At 43.7% G+C, this 24,601-nt stretch overlaps 1 protein-coding gene across 5 annotated transcripts in view; it reads left to right on the top strand.

The window, feature by feature from the left end:
• LOC149343086 (arylsulfatase B-like) overlaps nucleotides 1-24,601 on the top strand; it is a 374,108-nt gene that overhangs the window by 335,899 nt on the left and 13,608 nt on the right. For 4 of the 5 annotated variants that reach the window (XM_089545602.1, XM_089545604.1, XM_089545605.1 and 1 more), the window contains 3 exons: nucleotides 20,805-20,930; nucleotides 22,819-22,978; nucleotides 23,344-23,453. In XM_089545602.1, coding sequence (XP_089401728.1) covers nucleotides 20,805-20,930; nucleotides 22,819-22,978; nucleotides 23,344-23,453 — 396 coding nt within the window. Of the gene's footprint in view, nucleotides 1-18,189; nucleotides 18,312-20,804; nucleotides 20,931-22,818; nucleotides 22,979-23,343; nucleotides 23,454-24,601 lie in introns of those variants that run through there. The other variant, XM_089545606.1, reaches the window with a different exon arrangement.

Below are 24,601 nucleotides of genomic sequence, written 5' to 3'. Positions count from 1 at the left end.
GAGCGCCGTAACCACTGAGCCACCGCTGCGAGGCCGAAGTCGATGCACTGAGATGCTAATTTCGCCACCATTCTCCTGGCAACAACGCTGTACCCGCCCCCTGCACACCTTTGTGCGGTTCTAACTTTAGAGTAGCTAATTTCTGCGCATCTGATGGTATACCGTCCCGCGGGACGCGCTCTGGATGCAGCTTGAGGTGGTCGCTGCGGTGAATGGCTGTTGCGAACGAAGTCAAGGGCGAAGTGCTTGTCGCACAGCTTCAAGGCCAAGCCATAGAAATGGTTCAGGTTGTGCCGCCGGCACATCTAAGCAACTTTACTGCTTTGAGGCGCCTCCGCAGAAACGATTACAGTGCGTCGGGCTATCCCAATGTCCAATACAGGTGCCTAGGAACCCGCCGTCAGGATCACGGGAATGCTTTGAGGATCTTGCGCAATCATCAAGAGTAGCACATGCGGTTTCCCTGATTAACACTGTGGCGCAGCTCGACAGAGTCAGGAATGAGTACGACCAGCGCCTAATTCGCTTGGGGCGCTCTGATGTGTCCTCGCTGCCATGAAGCTCGCTCTGGACGTGGGCACTTCTTCAGGCCACCCAGGGGTCCCCTTCACCCTTCGGTCACTCGTGGCCGCGCCTGTACTGATGTCACGACACGCGGGGTTGCTCCGGCGACTCTACGTTTCGACACAGCCGAGGGCACCTTCGAGCAGACTCCACAGGCATTCGTCGACGTGTGCACTCTCTCCGCTTTCTTCGTAACATCATAGTCGTTTCTTCTCGATGTCGTTGTTTTTTTTTTATTCCCTGGAGCGCATGTTGTTTTTTAAGCCCCTCACAGCCTCTCTAGACTCTGCAGGAGAGTGAACGGTTACAAGGTAAAAAAGATCTCGAATGCACTGTTAGGCATCGTGACCTTTCGTAAGTTGCAGCACAGTTGTCTTTTACTCAATCTCTTTGTCTTGCGGCAGAGAATACATCGGCCAGACTGGTCGATGCATTAATTAGAGATTGCTCGAACACAACGCTAATTCTAGCAACTTAGATGTCCACGTTTGTGACTGCAGTCCTTGTCCCCGGCGCCCTCCGATGTTTAAAAAATAAAATTCTCGCAAAGAGCAGCAACCAACTCACTCGGGGGATATTTGAGGCAGGTTTCATCAACAAGCAACAAGACATAAGCGTCAGTACGCTCTCAGTAGCCCTGTTGGAAAAGAAGTTTGTGTTTCTTTACCAGTCACAGTAATTTGACGTCTTGGTTCCTTACGCGGCTCCATGTCACTGCCCAGCCCTTTCGCCACTTCTCTTCAAATATTCCGAGGACACTACTTCTATTCTCAGCTTTAGCCATCCTTGTTCTTTTATGTCCATATTATGGTTTACCCTCATTCCCACTTTTTAGCCGTGTTCTTTGTTGGCTTGCATCGCATCTTTTTCGGCCGTCTTTTTTCGGTTGGCTTTCATCGCATGCTTTCAGACTATCAATTCTTCCCCCATTACCACCACCCTTTCACTTCATTCCCTTTATTTGCGCATTCACACCGTCTCCTGAGATTTCAATGTCTTTCGCGCCGTTGCCTTTTGCATTTTATCGTTTTTATCTTTTTATCTGTGTCATCACCAAGCTGCACAGGACTGCCGGAGCGTGTAATCTCTTTTTTACCAAGTGTTGTTATTATGTCTCCTCCCCTGCCCCCTTCACAGCCACTCTTTGGTGTTTGTTTTGTGTCCTCAGGGCGTACCTCGCACCTGGCCGACCAGAATGACTGAGTCCTTGAGTTTTTTTGCTTCTTTATTGTATAGGTTAATATGCGCCTGCACGCTTACCCTGTTTTCTTTGGTTTTATTGTTATTTGCCTTGATTTGCGCATGTGCGCTACAATCGCGAGTTTTGGGTGCTGTATAAAACGTGCGGATCGCCTTCCTTCGAAATTAAAGTTATTAGTTCAGCACCCTGTGTGTCTCGTCTCTCCTTCGTCCCTCGTCTGTCAGCATTGCATGTTCAGAACCAATGCTAGACTCGTTGTAATCGCAAAGTGCGCATTTTGTTTTGATCATATTTTGGATCATATATTTTGGATGAATGCCCTATTGTTCGCATCAAAAGTAGACTGCACTTTTATAGTTACCTCCACGAAACTCACGTACAATGTTGGTAATAAAACAGCCATAACAACCGCGTGCAAAAAAAGAGTCGATTAGGAAGGCATTTTTCCACTGCCGCTTACCTGTGCTGTTGATGTAAGAAACAGCACTGGGTCGAAAACACAGTCTAAACGGCAATAAAGCTTAATAAATAAGTGTATTTCGCAACTATGTTCACAGGCCTGATCTACTCCCTATATCATCTCACTCTGCGTGTGTGCGTAAACCGAACAAATCATACTGTTGTACCATTGATATCTCCTCACTTGTCGCCCGTTTCATCTGCAGCAGAATGTTCGGTTTGTAGCCACGCAAGCACGTCCAGTTCCAGTCTAGTGTGGAGTGTCTTGCATAGACCTTAATGTGATGGGACACTCATTCAGTGTGATCCAACCATGCAGTCATCTTATCGCGACTAGACAGTTCGTTCTCGGTTAGCCCACTTTCCATCAGTATGAACCAATTCTAATCTTATCTCGAGCTGCCCGGAGCTCTGACGGTCGATCTCCTTGTCTAATGACATCACCTTTTTGCCCACAGAAAGACAGTGGCTGCCTCATTCACGCATACCACGTGGAGTTGCAGTGGGAAAACACAAAGAACGAGTCCAGAAGGAGTCGTGGGTTCGCGCTGCTTCACTCCTAAAAGAACAATCGGAAGTGCTCAGACATTCAGAAACCAGAGACACGTTGAAAGGCTGCTTATTGTACTCAGAAATACCTGCTGAATAGTCAAAAATATGTGGGCGTGTTTAGCGAGAATAACTGACGTCTCGAGGAGAGAAAGCCAACTACGGGGATTGGCTGCAGTGAAAACTTCATGTAAGGAGCCTTTGAACTGAAGAGATCTTTGTTTGCTACAAGGTTACGCTTGCTTATGGTAAGCGTAATTTACTTTCCGCAGATGTCACTCCCCTGTTCGTGTCTGGAAAATATGCGATGTAATACAGAGAATATTACAAAGCATTTATAAAACTGGTTTCGATGGTCTGATCATTTCACACTTATATAGTTAATGATGAACACCACTCTGCACGCAGCTGTACGTTTTCTTTATGTTAGAATATCGCCTGTAGTAACCAGTATTTTTAACGCAGCCTCGGGAAATCCGAAAATACTGGGATGGCAATCATTATGCATGCAACTATCGAAAAGGTTAACAAAATCAAGACGACTATTTTTTTGACGTATTCGTACCTCTACTCTTGTCAAAGAAAGTCAAGATGGCTGTCAAGCAGGGCAGACGATCGACAGTGCCTTTTGACTGTATTTTGTTTTTCATGTTTGTTTTATGCGCTCTTAGTTGTTGTTTAAATGACCTTAAACCTTGCAGTTGCAGTGGAGGAACTGCGGTAAAGATTTTCCACTTCACGTATTCGTATTTACGCAGGACACTGGCAGTCGATGACCAGTTCTGAGATATTCCCTGTCAGCAACGGCAGTAGCGGCGTATGTGCGACGGTTCGTTGCTCGACGTATTAGTGTGCATAATACAGCCGCTCATCAAAGGTAACAGATCACTTCGCTCATGAAAGCAAATTAAGTGCAGGGTAATGTATGCTTTATACGTTCCATCGAGCAAAATAAACAGTACCAAGACAGTGCCGGTGGCCGTAATCTAATGTTCCAATATCCTACTTTTTGATTATAACTGCCATTCTTGCAAACGATTTCAATCCAAGTTAGACTTAGTAAAATTGCTGTGGCACGAGTACATTGTCGTACAATTGCATAGCAACTCCTTTTTTGTGTCCTGTAAAAGGTGAGCCAAAGGGAAAGTCCTCCTTTCCTCCTCGACAAGCTTATTAGCAAAACTGAAAAAACACACTTGTTCCTGCGTCGCTAAGTGACTAGCGCTTAGAGCGCTGGCAGAGTGTTACGGCATCAATGCACCAAAAGCTTCTACAGCTGTTCTGGTGAATTACGCTCGAAAGAATCCCTACATGTGTGGTTTAGAACGAAACAAAGCAGAGGTAAGCGGGAAAGAGGGAAGGAGAAAGGTTCTAGGGGAAAATGAAAGCGAACTTAGAGCTATGATACAAGGTGAAGCAATTCGCAGCGATGGTTGTGGTCAGCGTGACAAACGGCTTCTGCACCCCCGGCGTGGCGTAATAAGCACCTTTCACAGCCAGGATCCCCCTGAGTCTTTAATAGAACTTGCGAAAGGCGCAGAACCGCCTTTCACTTGGGACAATGCTGCGGTGGCTATTGATTACCCTTCTACCGAGCAATCCAGTACTGCGGTGAGGAAATTGAGGTGCAAAAAGCAAGCGCCGCGGTATATTACTAGCTGCGAGTAGACTAAAGAGTTTCGCAATAGATGTGTGCTGACATAACCTACGTTGGGAAGTGGACTTTTGGTGTAGTAATACAAAAATATTGCTTCACTGCGGTCGACGGAGTAAATGACCCTAATGTGCGGGGAGTAAGGACTTTGGAAAATAAGCTGCCGTGCTCAGCTCATAGAAGTGTAGAGAGCTTCTGCTACACGTTCTGCTCTTTTTCTGACCCTTCTTGTTTATACAAGCATTTGAGTGAAAAAAGGTTGTTGTTTCAGTTGGGCTGATATGTGCCATTGCTCATTGCTGAAATGTGGCATTTGATTCAAAAGAGGAATAGGCCGACAAGCCAGTCGTTTAGCTCAGCGCCCCACCTGTAAATTGTTTGTGATGAGATAGTACGCTTTTTGTTCTAAGAAATTTGCGTCTAGTTAGAAAGCAAGTTAAGGCACAAAGAGAAAAAAAAATTTTCTCTAGCTTTCTGTGCTGTCGAAGAAACGCAAGTCGTCAACTCAGTGGTTTAGGGCCTCAGAAACGAAACATGAAAAGAAAAACTAACAGGCAGTAGCCGGCTCACATAATGAAGTGTGTATTTTAACCGATCAGTGCGGCTATCAACGACGACAATACGTCCCTCAAACAGAGGAGCCCACCGAACTAAACAATACATAAATGAGGTATAGAGGGTAGTTACGTACTCCCAACTACGTGAACATGCTTCAAGACGCTTTTAAACGCTACATCGCGTAAACCTCACTGGTGTATGTGCAAAGAACGCAATGCTTTTCTGTGGCTGACCTTACCTAAAGAAAGTGAAAAACACTGTACATTTGTGCATGTGCTTAGTGACACATAAAGCCTGACTGAGATACCCTGTTGGGGCGATAAACATTATGCCATAGAGTCTCCCTACAATCTTCTCATGAATGTCAGAGCAATTATTCGGTAATGATGAAAAGATGTGTATCGTGCAAAATATTTTATTTACTGCTCACTGCCGAATTTTAAGCATGTGACAGCATAGTGCACCTGTAGCATTGAACCAGTTGTATAACCCTTTTTTGCAAGATCCTGGGAAAGTTTTTCATTTGCTAACGTTTCCCGCATTAAGAGCTGCCAAAAGATGAAAGGCTGCTAAACTAGATCTCATACCTAACATTACATGAAACACATACGAAAGAAGCCAACAGTCACCGACGAGCCCCTCATTCCCTTCTCTTGTCTGCTTATTAACTGAAAGAGTGTGAAAATAGGCGCGTAACTGCTCTCTAACTATGATCTTTAGAGCGCGATTGTGGGTTTATGTTCCACATAATGACTTTGGGATAGGGTTGACACTTCTATTACTCCTGCTTGATTTTTTTTTCATTTATTCAGTGCAAGCATCGTGATTTGGCCATTACACGAGGTGGGAATTTCATTGCATAAGCAAAGAGCATAGGCAAGGTATTGATACCATACAAGCATTGCAAAAAGCACCAAGGAATGTAATTTTTGCATAATCAGGCAGAACAAGATTACATGCACATGCAGCCTGGACAAAAAATAGAATAGCGAGAAACGCCCCCTTTTAAAAGAATTTATTTAATCTTAAAGCCGTAATCCTCTTTTTAGGCTATGTACAGGTGTGGATTAATGTATTTCTCGAACTTATTGTCGCTTTGGGAATGATATAAGCTACAGTGAAATTTTAAATCGCACATTTCTTCTGAAAGTCTTGTCCGGTCACTGTAGAGTGTACTTAACACCTGTCATAGTGACTTTTCTCTCATAGTTTTCAAGGACAAGCCTGGCAGCCCGCAGCTGCATTTTTTTTTTAAGTCTGCTGATTAACGTTCACGAGTAAACGTCCCAACATGCGCATGCGCACTAGAGTATCGATCGTATGCGCAAGAATCACCACTCTATCATAAGCATAATTTACTTAAAGCAAACCATGTTTACATATTTCGCCTGTTACTGTACATTCATCGTAATCGTTTATATGCCATTTCTCCAAACCGCCCTCCTAGTAAATACCCCCTTCGGCAACTCAGAAACTTGGTCCCTAAAACAAGGACAAATTACGGAAAACAAAAGCTCGATTATCAGATTCCAGTCGTTCTCAATAACCCATCTCTAAGTGTCATGTTTGATTTCCCAAAGAACAAGTTTAAAAAAGACATCAAAAGGTTACTAATCAGCACCTGCCATGTTTATATATTACCTTTGATATGATTTATGTTGCACTGTCTTTGTTTTATTTATTATTGAAATACTGTCGCTTGCTGAATGTTTTTTTTTTGTGCCCATGTATTTTTGTCATATTACTTTAAATTTTGTTATTTATGTGCTGCACACTGCTGCATGAGCTGTATTGGGGAACTGTGACCTCGTCAGGCCTCACCGCCTTTTGTCACAGTTCCCTCTTTCATTTATTTGAAGGAAAATAAACCTCAAACTTAAAACTTCAAATACAATTATTGTTTGAAGTCACTGAGCACGAAGCCAAAATTTCGCCTTGAATATACCTCGACCTAAACCTCCTCTATTCATTAACTGATTTATGTGCCCGGTTCATCGCAAGTCGCATGACAATACAAAAACCTTTATATTTGAATTCTTTAATGAAAACTAAACACCTGTCTCGGATTCAATACGTGTGCTCATGATTGCAGCGCTTCCTTGTAAATATGGCATGCATACATTCGCTTATAGTTAATGGCATCTGCAAATGTACGCACCATGCTGCCACCACGGCCAACTCATTGTGCGAAGCTTCTTAGCCACTGTGGCTGTACGCAACTTTGTACAAATTAAATTCCTTGGCAGACATTTAAAGTAATAATATAATATGTTATCTGTGATGTCATCAATGCAGAGCAGGAAAAAGAGTGTGCCTAGTCCTGATCGCTGGAGTACTCTAGAAATGATCGTGGCATATTAATCAAATAAAAACTATTCAGAGTCGCAGACTGGTGCCAGAAAGGAAGGTGTTCAGCGATCGATTTGACCACATTTTCACGCAATTATAAACTTGAAGTTTCGATAAAAGTAAGATACACAAAACCTTGAACGCCTCTCTAAAATTGAAGAAAACAGTGAAAAACTACCTGCGTGTCGATAGCCAGAACTAAGTCATGTATAAACTTCAGCAGCTTTAACCACACTTTGCCCGACCTGTTACAAGCAGCCCTGCAAATTTCTGGCATGCGATAAACCCTAAGGGCAGCCATGAGATACCAGTATTGAAAGATGCGGACGGACGTGTGGCACCTCCAGAGGCAATGCCTGACTTATTCAACAAGCATTCAACAATCTATCCCGCCTTACATTTAAGGCAGGACTTTAAGCGTACCCTCCAGTTTTCACGAAATCAATTGGGGCTGAAAGCGCATTATGTTTAGTTTTCAAGCGCTATGTCATGCGACGGGCTGCAAATTGCCGCTAGGCTCCTATTATGTCTTGATTTCTCGGTTCCAACACACAGCCATACCTTCCTCATCATTTTGTTAATTTTACTTTAGTCTGTTGCTTTTACAGCTGTTAAATCCGCACACGTGGCCCATCTATTCATGGACCCTGTTTTATCAGCGCTCTTCCTTTGTCTTCCCGTTTATTCTCGTGTTCATTCTATATTCTCCCTGTCTTCTCCGCGAAGCGAGCGAGCGTTCTTTGTCTTTCCGGCAAAGCTGGCCTAATTAGACGTGGTACTCTCACACGCTTAATGAAGTCTTCTTGCAGTAGTATTATTACTTTTCTATGCACGTCGAGCGGGTGCTGTATTTCTTTCGAGATTTATTTTTTCAGGGCTTTCAGAAATGTCTTTTGTCTCGTTGTTCTCCTTATATTGAGCTCTTCCGTAAACAATGGTCTCTACCGCACGGTCTTTGTCTTTCTTGTCGTTTTCGTCAGCTCTAAATTAAGTAAATCAGGGCAATTCAGGATTTCGTAGAGGGTGAAATGGAACCAATTCGCTTTTTTGGCGCTGATAACATGGTCTCAAATAGCACTCAGTGAGTGATTGTTATTTAAAAGAAGGAGTGTCAAACAGCATTTGCATGTCTAGCGGTTGAAAGAAAAACTAGAGGGTGACTGCCACATTGAAACGTCAGGGAGGTTTGCGGTATCATTCTCTTGCGCATTGTGTGGGAGTTACCCAAGCTGACTCCATTTTATTCTTTCCCGGCATCAGGTGCCATCGTACCTTTTCCATTGGGTTGCATGTGACAGGCTCCCAGAATGCTAAAAAGATATATCCGAAAATGATGGAGCTTTAAGGTTTCCTTGTTTCACCAGTGGCACATCTACCTCCGTTATTCACCTCGACGTAATTTGTGACACTCTTTTTTTAAAAGAGACAAACTATAACTTCAAGTAAGGGCACTGAACTTTGATGTAAGCTGTTAATGACATTCCTGTCGTGGCATTGCGTTTAAAGAACAAAGTGGAACGTACTTCACGCTTGTTAGAATTTCATCTACGCCTGCGTCTTTCTGCAGGACGCATTATATATTTCTTTAAAATAAACGCTATAAATCAAGAAATGATGCAGCAGTACGTTCGCTCTCAACGGCTCGCAAGAAAAATTCACAACTAACACTTTTTAGAATCATACGGCAATGAGACGTTTTTTTCCTGCAATGACGTTTGCGAGAAAAAATTTGGGATCCAAATTGAAAGAATATGTGACGTCAGTTAGGCTACTTGATCTACAAAGCACTGATGTATTTCCTCAATGAAAGCGACTTATTGTGCTGTGCTTTAAAAATTGATTTTTTCTGCACAACCTTCGAGTTCTCCATAATCTTAGTGAATTCCCATCTGGAACTGGTTTAAGGTCGTTTCTTTCCAATCTTTCGATAGCGCCTGTTGGGCTGCTAAGGTGGCATTGTCATAACGTGTGTCGAGAAATGTACTAAATGTGAAATAAATTGCACCGAAATGTTTAGGGGTAAACAGTTCATAATGTTCAGTTACCGCTTCGTTAATAATTATTTGTGTCAGCTACTCAGAACTTGCAGAGATATAACCCATAAAATACAGCTCCACACTGCATTTAGGACATGAGTATTGCTAAAGCGGAAGTTTGCAGGGGTTTAGCGCAGTTAAACCGAGTAAACGTGTGAAAGCAGATGGTCATTCTTCAATTCGAGGGGAAGCTTAAGCTCCACCTTAACGGTATGACGTGGATTAATGCCCGTAATGCGGAATTAGTCATTCTCTAGTTAACATTAATATATCGCGGCGAGTCCTTACAACACCGCCAGCGCAGTGGCGCAGCGGTTATGAAATGCGCCACTGCACCGGGCAGGTGGCTCTTTATATCACAGCCACCGGTGGGGAATTGTGCCACCCTTGTTGCTCTTCCCAAGCAACCACTTGCGCAGCTGGTGCGACGCTCCTACGCACTTACCCGAGTTTCTAGCCAAGCTTACCAGAGTAACTCGGGTAGGCTCGGATAGTAACTCGGGTTGCTAGGCAACGGCAATGGCAACGTACGTACGATGACAAGATTCTTAGTCGGTGTTGTTGGTCTTATGAGTGTTTTCGCACTAAAAGTCAAGGAGGTTCTCAACCCGAAACTTTCGCTTCGTTCCATAGTTGAAAGATATCCGCATAGAAATAATTAGTGTTTCATAATTTGAAATTTTACCAAATTATCAGTACGCAAGTTCTTTTAGTACCTACAACTCGCCTTAATAATCATTTTCTTGCCGTATGTTCAGACAGCCCATTTACCGCTGAATGTATTTTGGATTCTATGATTTTCTGTGAGATAACAGCGGGAGGTTAGCAAAACTGAAACTCTGAGGAAGTAAATTAGTGACGAAAATGAATGCGCATGTGGTGCCTTGTTCAGCATCACTACCACCAACATCCCAAGTGACCCTACATTAGAACAACCTGAGCAGCGGCGTTTGAACATTGACGACGAGTTGCTTCGCGTTCGCAATCAGGGGTATGTGGTATGTTTCGACCTCAGGAGCTCGACCTCAGCCTCAAAATGGCCTTAATCTCACGGGGTGAGGTTAGGTTGTGGTGAGGTTGGCGACAGCTCAAAATTTCTTGAGTGAGGTCCGCAAATCGGACCTCAACCTCACGCGTGAGTTTGAGGTTGAGTGACGTCGTCTTTCGGTGAGGTCGCATTTAGAGTTCGAGGTTATTTGCACTTTACCCCGACGAGCACCCCTTCCAAAGCGCACTTCTGAAGCGCACTGTTCGGTTACCCCGCTTCGAAACACCGATACCTTGGTTCACTGCTAGCTTTATGGCACTCCATAGTAATGCCTTTTTAGTCGCGATGCTCTCTTACAGACATCTCAGCCTCAGCTTCACAAGATGACACAATAACCTCACGTTAATGAAAACGGATGATTAATTTCCGCAACACCTTCGACCGCGAGCAGTGCGCGTAAACAGCCTGGTGACAATCGCTTCTAGCCTAAGTCTGTGGGTCGCAAAGCCCCATTTGGAACCGCAGCCCAAACAGGCACTGCACGGTCTAGAGCCAAACCGCTGCTGAATTCGCACGCCTACGCTTGAGTTTAAATTTGGAATAACTTGGAGAGACACAATGCCTGCCTATAAAGTGCCCTACCATCCATTTGTCTTGCGGGTGCGGTTTCGAGAGGTGGTCGTATCATTCGCACTTGCTGTGCATTACTTTTTATAAGTCCTCAAGATACATTCTAACTCGACTTAAAATATAGGCCATCACGCAAGGTTATACGCGTCAGTTCGGTTCCACTTTATTCGATTAAAGTGGCTGCGAAAATTCCGTTTTCATATATTAACTAAACCCCTTCAAATTATGGAAAAAGAAAGTGCAATTTTTATAATAGTTAATACAGCAATTGCCCGGGTTAGCCCAACCCGATACATGCAACCATTTCCTGTGTATAAACTACACGCTCTCCATTTTGCGAACGATGAAACGCCAGATTTTCATTACATAAAAATTTTTGCCCAGCTTTAAAAGCAACGCTATTTAAATTAGAATCGTGCTGCAGAGGCAAGCAAAGAGGGGTGTATCGAGTGGCTGTTTGAAAACCCTACTTCTGCTGTCTCTGCACCCTTAGACGTTCAACGCATAGCCCCGACCGCCGCCGCGGTGGCTCAGCGGTTATGGTGCTCGGCTGCTGACCCAAAAGACGCGGGTTCGATCCTGGCCGCGGCGGCTAGAATTTCTTTGGAGGAGAAATTCTAGAGGCCCGTGTACTGTGCGATGTCAGTGCACGTTAAAGAACCCCAGGTGGTCGAAATTTCCGGAGCCCTCCACTACGGCGTCTCTCATGGCCTTAGTCGCTTTGGGACGTTAAACCCCATAAACCAACCAACCAGCATAGCCCCGACCAACGTGACTGTTAATCTGACGAACCCCTTTTAGCATCACTCGCAGTTGTCGATGTTGAAAGACCATCTTTCTTGTTTATCGTATGCTAGTTTAGATAGCGCAGTTATTTTTTCTCTCTAGGGCTATCCTAATCCCCAGCAGCTAAGCCACACTTAATACAAAGTGAGGTAAGCAGCACGTACTGCATTGCCTGAGAGTTGTCGCTGTAGTTGGGGTTTTGCTGTTCTTTCTTTACAGGTCATCCATCGCTGCTATTATATGCTGTTGTAGTTTTGCTGCCTCTGTTCGCATTGAGGATAACAACCATCATTCTCGGCATCCTCATATCATCTCTTCTGTACCCCTAATGTCATCTTCTCAGTGGTAATGTCGCTGGTATTCTCTTCACATCATCCTGCCGTGGCCTAATTTCGCCCCAGCTGGCTCATTGCGTCCTCGCTCCCATTTCCTGTTATCTGGCCATTGCTTGTGCATCTCAATCGTCTCGCTGCGGCTCAGCCTTCGCTTCTTGATTGTTCAGAGGAAAAGCTTTCCCTACACGTTTGTCCCAGGAAGAGCAGTAATGTAATCACATCTGTCGCGCCGTTCCCTCGCGGAGGACTGGCGACATTGCGAAATAGCACTTCGTGGAATGCTCTTGTTTACTGTTCACCCTAAAAAGGTCAACGCACGCACCGCTCCCTACTCTATTTGTGGCCTCCGCTTTGTTTTTTTTTTATTTTTGTATTTGATCCTTTCATTATTTTAATCATACCGTTTGCTACGCGTAGCACCGCAGTTCTTTTCTCCGTTTTGTTGCTCCCAAGGTCAGTAGCGTTGCCTCTTTTTCTCTCCTCGTCATAAGCTCCGCTTGCTCTTTGGGGCATTTGCTTCTTTCATGCTGCCGTACCGAATACGAAAGGTCTTTGTGTGGATCACTCGGAGAGTTCGTAATTTTTATCCGCATTACATTTCCCTTCCTGATTTTCTGGTACACAGCAGCGTAAAAAAATGGAGAGGACACTCAAGCTCCGCTTTAAGTGTATTACGCGATAGAGTAGTGCGCTAGGCTTCCCATTCTGAGTTGTCTGACACCTGTGAACGCATTTTTATTTTCGTTCAATTTTTTCAATTAATTAGTTCATCAATTAAACACTGTAAATTTTCTAAATTAGCATCATCAAGCACTGGCTTCTCATTATGTGCATTTGGCACTTTTGAACCCACCTTTTTCTATTTTTTTATTTTTTATTTATTCGTTGTATTAATTGCAGTGATTTCATTAAATCGTCAGCGCCTATCACTCACCAATGAATCATCAGTGACTCGAACCACAAATTACCACGATACGATTTCTTTTACTCAGCCCTCGATTATAGGTAGCTGCTTCGAATCTCTGCCGCATGCTAGGCTCCAACTTAACTAGTAAGTTTATGCTGCACGAAACGTTGAATCGTAAGACACCATCCAGAACATACTGCGGCCAACGGTTGGCATGGTACGATTTTTTCACGCAGTCCCGGATCGTTTCCGACACGCGGTGCCGACTACGCCGACGGCTTTTCAATCGGACGAGCTTTATACAGTGTCGCGTAATGCATGCTGTTCTCTTTATTTCGTTACTTTAACTGCAGCCACTGCTCTGCATAATGCTCTAACGAGCATTACCTTTCTCTAACGAATGACGCAGCTGCTGTTGCATCTTGACGCCTTTCGAGGCCCAGTACAATGCAGGTGCTCTTAATCGCTTAAAACGCAGTATCTTGCACGTCGCACTTAAGGAGTGCGGTTATTTGTTTTGCTCCTTCACAACGCTCAACAAATATGATTTAGGCATTCTACATCGGACCGGAAATAGTTTTGCAGATGACAAAAAGCTCTCGAGTCAGAGATCACAACTTAAGAGTGGAATGTGATAGCAGTACACATCCGCATTTCTGCTACTTTGGTGTTTCTGTGCTACATTTTATTCGTTACGAGATTGCTCCTGAGACAGTCCGGTTGTCACCTGCCCCGAAGGGCAGGCTGTGATGACTCAGCCACATGGTCACGTTACCTCTCACGACCGATCAACACATTTCGTGACACATGCCACCTTTTTTGAGGAGTGTGGTATCTAGTCCTATCGCATTAATTATTCTGTTCTATCGCTGTAAAGCATTATTGTCTGGCAGACCCCTGCTTTGTGATGTCATGCTGGTCTCGCTGTAATACTAAAAACCAACGCATTTCTTGGTCCGCTGCCTGTGCGGTGCGCAGAGTAGGTAGTAACTGAGGAGAAAATCGATGCTTAACTAAGCAATTTTCTCTGGTAAGATATGAAAGTACGATGTATATCAGAGGTCCTTCTCTGTTTCATTTCCAAGAACCTTACCACACTCGCTCTTTAGATAAGGTTTGGTCGAACGGTCCATGCTTTTAACGGTAATTAAGCTGTACCTTATGATTAAGCTGCGCCCGTAAGTAGCCCTATAGAGCACTTCATCATAATCATCATCATCATCCTGACCACGTCCACTGTAGGACAATGGCCTGCCTCATTTCTCTCCAATTAATCCTGTTCTGTGCCATCTGCGGCCACCGCATCATCGCGAACTTCTTAATCTCATCCGTCCGCCTAACTTTTTGCCGCCCATTGTTGCGCTTGCTTTCTCATGGAATTCAGTTCATCACCCTCAACGACTACTGACTATCGTGCCTTCACCTTACATGCCCTGACCAAGCTCATTTCTTGTTGATTTCGACGAGGGTGTCTTTAAGTCGCGTTTGTTGCCTGACCTACTCTATTCCTGACCTACTAGTATTCGCTATATACCGGGTGTTTTTTTTAGAAGGTCAAAAAATTTTAAAAAAAGGTAAATTCCTTCAGATTTATTTTAGCACTGGGGCTATACTGGAGGCTACGGCGGGCGCCAGGCAAGAGGAAAACTGCTTTAATTAGTTCGCTGATTAACTGAATATGTTAATAAACTTTTCTAATTTTTATTTTAGGGGGTATGTTGTATTCGCAGAATTGGAGATCGTCCTCCAAACAGACCAAGCGAGAAAAAACAGTTCTAATAAAAAAATTTTCCCGCACGTTACGAGGCGCGAAAAAGTCACCCTGGTAGGCATCTTCCCACCGTAACTCAGCGGCGGTGAGCGCCTCTTACGTAGTTCGCTCCGCCCTCCCCTTTGCGTCACGCGTCCCGGACGGGCGGCCTGCGCTATCGCTGCTTATCTGGCTTCGTTCCGCGGCTCACGGAATGCCGCGTTGGAACAAAAACGCACTGACACAAAGCGCAGGGCGGAGCGAACTACGTCACAGGCGCTCACAGACGCTGTGTTACAGTGTGAAGCTGCCTACCAGGGTGACTTTTTCTCGCTTCGTAACGCGCGCAAAAAATGTTCTCATGAAACTTTTTTCATGAAAATTTTTTTCTTGGCTGGACTGTTTGGAAGACGATCTCTAATTCTGCTAATACAATATATCCCCTAAAATAAAAATTATAAAAGCTAATTAACGTCTTCAGTTAATCAGCGAACTAATTAAAGTAGTTTTCCTCTTACCTGGCGTCCGCCGTAGCCCTCAATATAGCCCCAGGGTTAAAGTAAATCTAAAGGAATGTACCTTTTTTAAAAAATTTTTGAACCTTCTAAAAAAAAACACCCGGTATACAGAACTCTTTTGATTCTGGTTGTGTTCTTGTAGCTCAAAGTTGGCACAGCCAAGCTGTATTGTATTACCAAACGTAAAGCTACTGTAATTCTTTCACTGTCTCTTGCGGCAAGTCTTTCACTGTCTCTTCCAGTAGAAACCGTCCTATCGTAGACACTTGCAGTAAATTGTTATCCACACTTCCAACAACACTGCTTGAGAATGCAGAGCTTCATTTGCCTTAATTCAGCACAAACATAACCAAAGGTTCCAGCATAGAGCGGCAGGCTCAAACCAAGAGTGCTGACCTGTTTGATTAATGGCTTCGTCTTCTTTTAAGAATCACAAGCAAATAATGCTTGCTTTCAGCTACAGCGTCTGATCTTAGTTGCTGCTAACTTACTCGGAAAATCAAAGGACCGCACAAAAAGGAACGCCTTTTTTTCATTCCGTCTACTAAACCACTTAGGCACCATTTAGTGAACAGATAAATATATCGAATATCTGCAGCGTAGAAACAGATGGCTAAAAATAATGGCAGTGTATTGTTCTCATCCCTAGCATTCTTATACAAAAATTTTCAGTATTGAAATGTTTTAAGGTACTGTTACGGAAAGATTGAAGGCAATGGTTCATTCTCTCGATGCGTAGCAAAATCTTTCTTACAAAATTTTTCTATCGCTCGCGTGGAGCAGTTAAGACTGGGATGGAAAATCAATGGGGAACGCTTTTTACAATGGCATAAACGTTAAAAGCAAAAAATTCTAGCCCACATAGGGGAAATCTCTGGATATTTGGTTATAGTGAAAACTTAGAATATATACAGAAGTTGCTCTTACCGTTTAAAAAAGATTTTGTTCACAATGACTGGGTTTTTCCTCCTTCTCTGCATACAGATGGTAGGCAGGACATTAAATGTGCAGTCTTTATAAACCAACCTGAGGGTTTCAACGCTAAACCTTAATGCGAATTGATCCGAAGGACAACGACGTTCTCTATCCTTCGCAGGTCGTCGCTAGCAGCGCTCCTAGGTAGTAGTCATCCCTTGCCAGGCAACTGCTTAAATTGCAACCCTCATCCGGTAAATACAACTTCCTAGAGTTTGTTATGTTACTCATTGTTCTACGTGGGATCGAACTGAGTAATATTGGTCGGGTCAAATCATTCCACTTTGTGCTATATTTTTAACGGAATCTTGATGCTTTGAAAGGCGGTGTGTGTCGCAAAAGCGACATTCTGGGTCGCATCAGCGGCCAGACAAAAATGTTGGAAGTCAGGCGTCACCGATGGGAACAAAGAGATACTTCAGATGGTCTCGGGACAGTTTATTTTCTTTCATTTTCTCATGTGGTGAAAAATCGAGCTGTATGATCGACTTGCTCCTAAATGAGCATGGTTAGACGTGCAATGTTGTGGCTACGGTACGCAACATAGAGCATGCCAAATAGCTACTGGCCTCTAGAAAAGCTGTGCTCCGGAATACGGCCGTAGATTCTTGCACTAGGGAGCTGTCACAGAACATTTTGGCTGAAATAGTCCATGTTTACCCAGTGCTTACCTAAGAGCTGAGACGCCTTAAGTAAACTCGTGGAGTTTGTGGAGTAGCAGGCCAGGGCCATGTTACCACCGGCCGACCTCTCCACCTTTCCCTCATTAAAATTCCTTTCTCTCTCTCTCGTGGAGTTCTGCGCTCAATAGGCATGACGCACGGCGTCTGTAGCCCGGGGTCAGCTCCTAGCATTCATTTTCTTGTGCATTGTTCTTTTGCTGACAACTTTAACATTAGTCGCACACAATAAACTGTATTGTCTTTTTGATGTTCAACTACAATAAATCTTTACAGGAGGTGGCAAACAACCTGAACCTGAGTAGCAACCGAAAACACTACACCGTGAAACAACGCAGGATAATACCGCAAAATTATACCATAGCTGAGCTCATTGTCTTCGTCTGATTTTCATGAAGACATGAAGCATATCTCGTGAAACATGCAGAATTCTGCCTTCTGGCTCTATGATGCTTATTACTCGTGTTGATATTGAGATGATTCAGCAGTTAAGTCCTACTTGTGATTAAATGAACTTGTGGCAAAAAAAGGCCGTCATACAGGTAGAGCTGAAAAAAAAAAGAGGACAGTTTAGAATAACAATTATTTACCTTCTACAGACAGATGCGTAATAGAAAAGGGGCGAAAGCTCTGAGGATTGCGCAATAAGAAAATAGAGGCAAGTGTCTAGAGAAGCTATTTTTCAGGTAAAGAAAGCGTAATAGCGTAATATTTTAGCAATTCATCTGTCTGCCTCTATTCTAGATAAAAGATATGCACAGTCCAGCGTATAGTTCGGTGGCTGTCCGCGAATACAGGCGCTAACATTTAAAGAAAAAAAAAAACTCTTCATATTTGTGAAATGCTTCACGCACCCCTATGTAACACCATTCGGAATCAGCACTGCACAAGTGGAACTGAGATGGCTTGAAAAATGTCGAAGTAAGCTACGCCTGTGTTCGGAGGGCAATGACCCATAGATACAATTGCCGCTGGGAGTTCAGGAAAAGGAGAGCGAAATCGGGCGATTGTGTACAATAAAGCCATTGGCCAGCCATACTTAGCAGATAGAGCAGGCTGAAACGATCACATCTCTCCAGGAGCGCTGGCAATCAGCAGCTGGCGATGTTGTTGATGATGTGCACAATACATTACACACAAAAGGAGAAATGGTACTAGCGCAGGTGCGCGTTGGGCAATACGTGTGTGCGCGCTGCTACGCCGAAGATAACATCCGGCTTGGCGCTCGGTTTTGAACCAGTCGAGTGGAGGTTCAGTGATGATTTGGTTTCGCTTGCGCCTTGCGACCCGTACTCCGTCAATGTGAGGGACCGACGCCGGCAGCTGCACCAGCCGTGTCCCGCCCGTTCTCTATTTACTCCCAGGAAAGCAGGTGTAGGACGTTTACTTTTCTTGGCGCGCTGGACGTGCAAGTAGCCCAAATACACTCCTCGTTTTTCTGTTGTTAATTCAAAATCGTGCTTAACTGTCTCAGCTGTCGCGCTGCTTGTAATGTGCTGCTAACTGACGCCCGCCCGGGGGCCGACCAATAAGCATTGGCCTATTACAATACAATCTGCTGTGTGTGCCATACTCCGCAGCCGTTGGTCAGTTCCGTGTGAAAACAGGTGACGTTGAGTATTGCAGAGAGGTTTTGGTGAACTAGCTGCGTAGACATGCAGCGACGGCTTTATGACACCTACTTAGGAGCGTGGATCGAGAGCGAGCGGTGAGAATGAAAGGAATGAACGAGGTGCGGAAAAAAATCAGAAGTATCCAGGCTACGAAAGCATTTTCGGTTTAAAATCCACAGCGAGAATAAGACGAAGAACACTCGGGGGAGGGAAGCGTTCGTACTTTATGTGCCATTTAGTTCTTCACTCCTGCGCATTTTTTTTTTATCTGGATGGAGAGATGTCGTAAGCTTTTGTGACCAGCTGATTGAACGTTCTGCCCAACAAGTAATCCAGGAGCTGAAAGGTAGTAGTTATTGGAACTTAAACTCAAGCTGAACGAAGCAACTATGAAAAAAAAAAGCGGCTGAGGATGTCAAAGTGTTCGTGGGTCGTGTAGTTCACCTATTAATCCACAAAAATGGCTTCTTTTTTTTTTAGTAAGCTTTGCCATGACACTTACCCTGATTAACTCATACGCCAGCAACAGATTCTTTTCATTCAGCATTGTCAGAAGCATCATCATAAGGCAGGTAACGTCCGGTAGAAGTGAAGAGAAAAATTACCATTGTGAAGCCCAGATGTTGGCCACCTATCTTAGTACATCTTTTTCTTATCGCCGCATATTTAGGCCAATGTCGGTTGCGTATCCTTTCTCTTGAAACCCACTAACATAGGCCTCCAACAAAGGCCTGCCATTGCGTCGGTGAGGTGCTCTCCCTATTGCATGCTAAGCGCGAGTCAATTTCTACCACTGGACTATCAGTACCCCCCGTTTATTCTCAAATACACGCTGTTCTCTTTACCTGTGAACTTTGCAACGATTGTTCTTAGCCACAGCGCCTCTTTACTCATGTCTTCACGCAAGCGCACAAAATGATGCGCCAAAGGCAGTACTAGGCGGATATAAGAGCTCTTTATTTTTACGGAACGGTCTCGCTACACCTGATGTATCTGCTGGCAGTATTATGACCCAAGCTTTAATGCTTATGAATGTTTTCATATTGCATAATTCCGGAAAAAATAATAGAAAATTGAAAATTGGCTTGCTTTTTTAAATCCCTGTTCAACTTTTTATCTTCATGTGCTTTCCTGAATTTTACGCAGTGCTTTTTTCTGCTCCGTAAAGTGTTTGGCAGTAAGTTTCATATGTTTGTACTAAAAAGTTTTCATAGATGGCCTCCCAAACTAGTCATGGCACCATTTCAGCTGAAGTTACCAAATTCAGATTTAACGAAATCTTCGGAGCGCCAAGCTTGCCAGATTTTAGAGAAATTAATATTATTTGGGTTAACAATAGTTGAGCTCATTGTAGGGTAATTATGAATGTCCTTTCAAAAATATTTAGCGTTGTCCATGCAAGGTACACTGCGTTAATTATAAGCTTAGTTGCTAAAACTGCGTGCCTGAAAGGCTATTTTAGGCGTATCGCGTCTTCATAGAGGACAGTCATCAGGTGATATGCTCATGCAGGGATAATTAAAAGCAGTCCTTAATTTCGAAATCGCTTGATTTCAGCGACTAAGGCATTGCTTCATCCATCACCTACTGTGAAGGCTGCTCATTAAAGGGCTCAATCACGCGCCACAGGAGAAAAACTCACGAGAGGGTCGTCCTTAAATGCAATGTGGTGCAGATATTTTGAACCGGGGCGTAGCTGAAACAAATAAAGTCATGTGGATTTTATCATAAATTGATTTTTATTCCTGTTCACGTCCTCACTTATCAAGAGGACTTCTGCCGTGGTGGTCAGAGTTTCCTCGTCTCTGTAAATCTTGAGGTGCCGCTGAACGCGACTTGTCGCTTTTTTATCTCTATGCCTAAATAATCGCAGGGATGACGGCCGGATCAAGGCGTCTCTCGGCGTTTTGTTTATTCTGCTTCCCTGCACTGGTTCTAAGTGTTGGGCTTGAAGCAGGTCGTCCTCACATTGCAGCTTAAGTTTTGCAGCGTCATTTATACAGAAAATGAGGATTAGTGAGGCTGAGAAACATTGAAAGGCTTCACCTACAGCAGATATCGGCAGCCTCCTGCAATTGTCAGCAACAGCGCCATTGCAGACGAAACCAAATCTGAGCCAAATATCTTGAAGGCAGAATAAAACAATTTTATATTATTACCGGGACGTTATCTTACATCTACAAACTGCTTCGTGTTGAAAACTGCTGTCCGCGCATCGTAACTTCGGTGCATTCACGACGATAAGTTTAAAGCTTGCAGGTTCCGCCCATCTTCACGAAATGGCTCTGACGCTGATCGTGGCGGCGGGAGTCCTGGCTGCCGCATCCGCTACGAACTCTTCTCGACCACACATTGTGATGATCTTGGCCGACGACCTGGTGAGCGAAAACTATGCCGTTTCATACGTTTGCATCCAAAGCGCCCACTTGGCGTTTAAAAACTGTACAAATGCAAAGCAAAACAAGCAAATAGTGCATCCGCTCACGTGCAGCTATACACCAGGAAGATGCGCTTGATCTTCTCTATTCCTCTCGCACATATTTGAGTAACAAAAGTTTACCTGTGGTTGGGCTGGGCCCTAGCTGCAGCTCCTTCTAGGCTACGGGTATTGCCCATACGTGCTGAGGAATTCAGTGTCCAATCATAAGCCCTCAAATCCGGCCTTTCATTTCCGTTCTTTAGCTTGCTCACTGCCTTTTGCAGGGCAGTGTCGAAGGAGTTAGGGATGTTTTTCTTTCCCTTTTTTTTGGTGGACACCACTGAATGTTAGTGTCTCCTTCACCTGAAAACAACAATAGATCTTCAGTTTTCCTAACACAATGTTTGAGAACACGTGTTTTTGTGACCGTAAAATATGTATTTTCCAAAGTAAATGGGGTGAGAAGCGTCGGCGGGAAGCTCTGTTTAATTAGCAACATTTTTTCTTATTAGTGCAACCCTCAAAAATTTCTTTAAATACGCAGGTGTTGTACACATCATCGCAACTGTGGCGTCCTACAAATAATAGAAGTCGTAGGAACCTCAACCCTGAATTCGGCTGAAAATTTTCACTTTAGAAAAGTCGAACCACCTCATATAGTGGAAGATTGTATAAAGAAATGTTTAGTGCACGTGTAATGTATATGGAAGCTAAATTTGCTACTGTTTTTCTAGACGCGTCTCTTTTTTCATTTCACATTTAATTGTTTTCGATCTGTATCTTTGAGGGGAAACGTTACGCGTTATTAACAAAATGCTTAAAAGCGTTTGCGTTCCTTTTGTGCGAACAAGTGTCAGGAAATGGCCTTACTGCGTGCAAAAAGCAGTCACTGTAGAAAGCATCAATTTTGTTTCGTAGTCGTCTCACGTGAACAGATTTCGCTTCCGAAGTTGGCTCAAATTTCCTGGAATTTTCTAAACTTTTGGTTTGCTAACCGACTGCCCACTACTGCAAAAAAAAAAACATCGCCCTGTGCAAGATACCCTGCATGACTTGATCTATAATGAATCATTTTATTTTACCTGAAATATAAGCTGGCCTTTCACCAAAGCCCTCCTAACCCGGTGTTTTGGAATTATCACATCTTACTTTTTAAGGAGGGTGTCTTCCGCATCTGTTGTGGTAAAAAAAAACTTGTGACCGCACATCAGCACTCAGTAAAGACATATTGCAGCAATAAAGAGGCTTACGACTCCGAATCTCGAAATATAGGCGTGACTTGTGGAGACCCACAAAAATGTGGACAAGAAGAGTCGACGAGGAACAAGAGAACACACTGAGCAAGTGCAACCACACCCCAAAGCAACGAACTAATCACAACATCAACTATACAAAATTGTGCGCCTCATAGCCTGAGCCGCTTTGGAATGTAAAACTCATAAAACCTACTATACAAAACGCTGGGTCAGGTGGGAACAATTCTGAAATCTAATACGCTAGAATGACGACTCATAATAAAAAAAAAGTAGGAAGCCATGTGTAAATCACTTTAAAGATTCAATCTCCTGCCAACATTAAATACTGATATTGCAAGCAAGTGAAGGCGGGAAAATTTTGGGGCGTTTTAGGATGCAAGTATGAGAATGAGTTTGAGTCAATGTATTATTTCCATGTGTTCTTCTGCGAGACCCTACTTGATACCGACTGCGACGGCAACCCTAATCACCAGCATGAAGTGTTTCCTATTGCTGATGATCAAAAAAGTTTCTCACCTATTTCTTACAACTGCCGCCTGGCTTCTTCACTTACCACATCAGTCCTTGAAATAATAATGCTGCTCAATGCAGGGATGGGCTGACACCAGCTTGTATGGGTCGGCGCAGATTCCGACGCCCAATCTCGACTCCCTGGCGAGCACGGGAGTTCTGCTCTACAACTACTACGCCCAGCCAGAGTGTACACCTTCAAGAGCATCGCTTATGACCGGATTATATCCAACCCACCATGGTAGGCAGCCTGCATTAGGTTGAGTAAATTTAATAACACTTTGAGAACAAAGTCAGCGGAAAGGAAACTGCCGGTTGCGTTGGAGTAATACTTCATTTTACTCTTCTCTGCGACATCAGCTATAATAAGCTGTTTGGTATCTCTAATCGTAGATCTGATGTCGGCAGTTAGATATGTCGGTAGTAGATACCTTTTTCCAATAATCTTAAACTGCGCGTAAAATGAGGCAAACTGATTGACTGGGGCTAAATATACTATGATTTTGCCGAAAGGGATAATAACACTTAAGACACAGATGCGACAAAAAGAATCCGAAGCAGAAAGTTTATGTTTCATGATGATGCTATGTGTTTTTTATCGTGCAGGCATTCACAACGCCCTCCTTCCGGCATCGGCGAGTAGCTTGCCCACCGATTTCAAGGTCATGCCTCAACATTTCAGGGACCTCGGATATGAGACTCATATCGTAGGAAAGGTAAATTAGTGCGTCATATCGGGAGCTAAGAAAGGTATCATTACCTGCAACATATGTAGAAAGAGATCTATGTAGTTCACAATGCAACAGATTATATCTTACTCGAACATCGCGTAGATAGCTTCTTTAAGCACAGACCACTGATATTTTTTCTTAACTAAATTCTAACGGCAGTTTCTGACCATGATGGTAAAGAGCGTAACACAACGAGGTCCCTAAGTAGGATGCTGCCTAAGCCAAAATAACTGATTGGGTGGCCAGCTCGAGAAATAACGCGTTGTCAAAACTAATCTGACTTGCTTTCCGGGTGCCGGACTCGCGCAAGAATGTAAAATTGTGATGCAGGTTATTGGGTTGTATTGTGTTCTTTTCCCTCCCCTTGAAATATTTAAGTACAGAAATATTAACAATACATAAATTTCGTTAACACTAAAATGTGGTCCCTCACAGATGAGCCGGTTGATGGGGAGAGCAAGAAAGAATGTTTACAACATTCGATTCAGAACGAAAGCACAGTTTTTTTTTAGTTTGACTAATAGTTTTTACTCCCAATCCTAGAAATTTTGTACAAAAGCATTTTTGAGCTGGAACCCATTTATTACCGCCATATTTTAATATAATGTAAGATTTCACTACAACGATTAATATACCAAGAGATCATCCGACGGCAGTATTTTACTTTTCCTTCTACTGCCGTTTTTGCTTTGGTTGGTTTGGTTTATGGGGTTTAACGTCCCAAAGCGACTCAGGCTATGAGAGACGCCGTAGTGGAGGGCTCCGGAAATTTCGACCACCTGGGGTTCTTTAACGTGCACTGACATCGCACAGTACACGGGCGTCTAGAATTTCTCCACCACAGAAATTCAACCGCCGCGGCCAGGATTGAACCCGCGTCTTTTGGGTCAGCAGCCGAGCACCATAACCACTGAGCCACCGCGGCTATCATAAAAAGCGTTCCCCATTGGTTTTCTATGGCAGCCTTAACTGCCCTATACGATAGATGGAAACACGTTAAAATAAAGATTTTGCTACATATCAGAAGAATGTATCATTACCTTCAACATTTCCATGACACTATCTTACACTATTACAATTTTCAAAATTTTCGGCCGAGAATATTCGACATGAACATGCATAAACGATTGAAC

This window comes from Amblyomma mixtum, chromosome 5, assembly GCF_055824585.1.
Source record: "Amblyomma mixtum isolate Tamu chromosome 5, ASM5582458v1, whole genome shotgun sequence".
NCBI lineage: Eukaryota > Metazoa > Arthropoda > Arachnida > Ixodida > Ixodidae > Amblyomma > Amblyomma mixtum.
The sequence above is the reverse complement of the archived record's forward strand: the minus strand, read 5'-3'. Positions and strand labels throughout refer to the sequence as shown.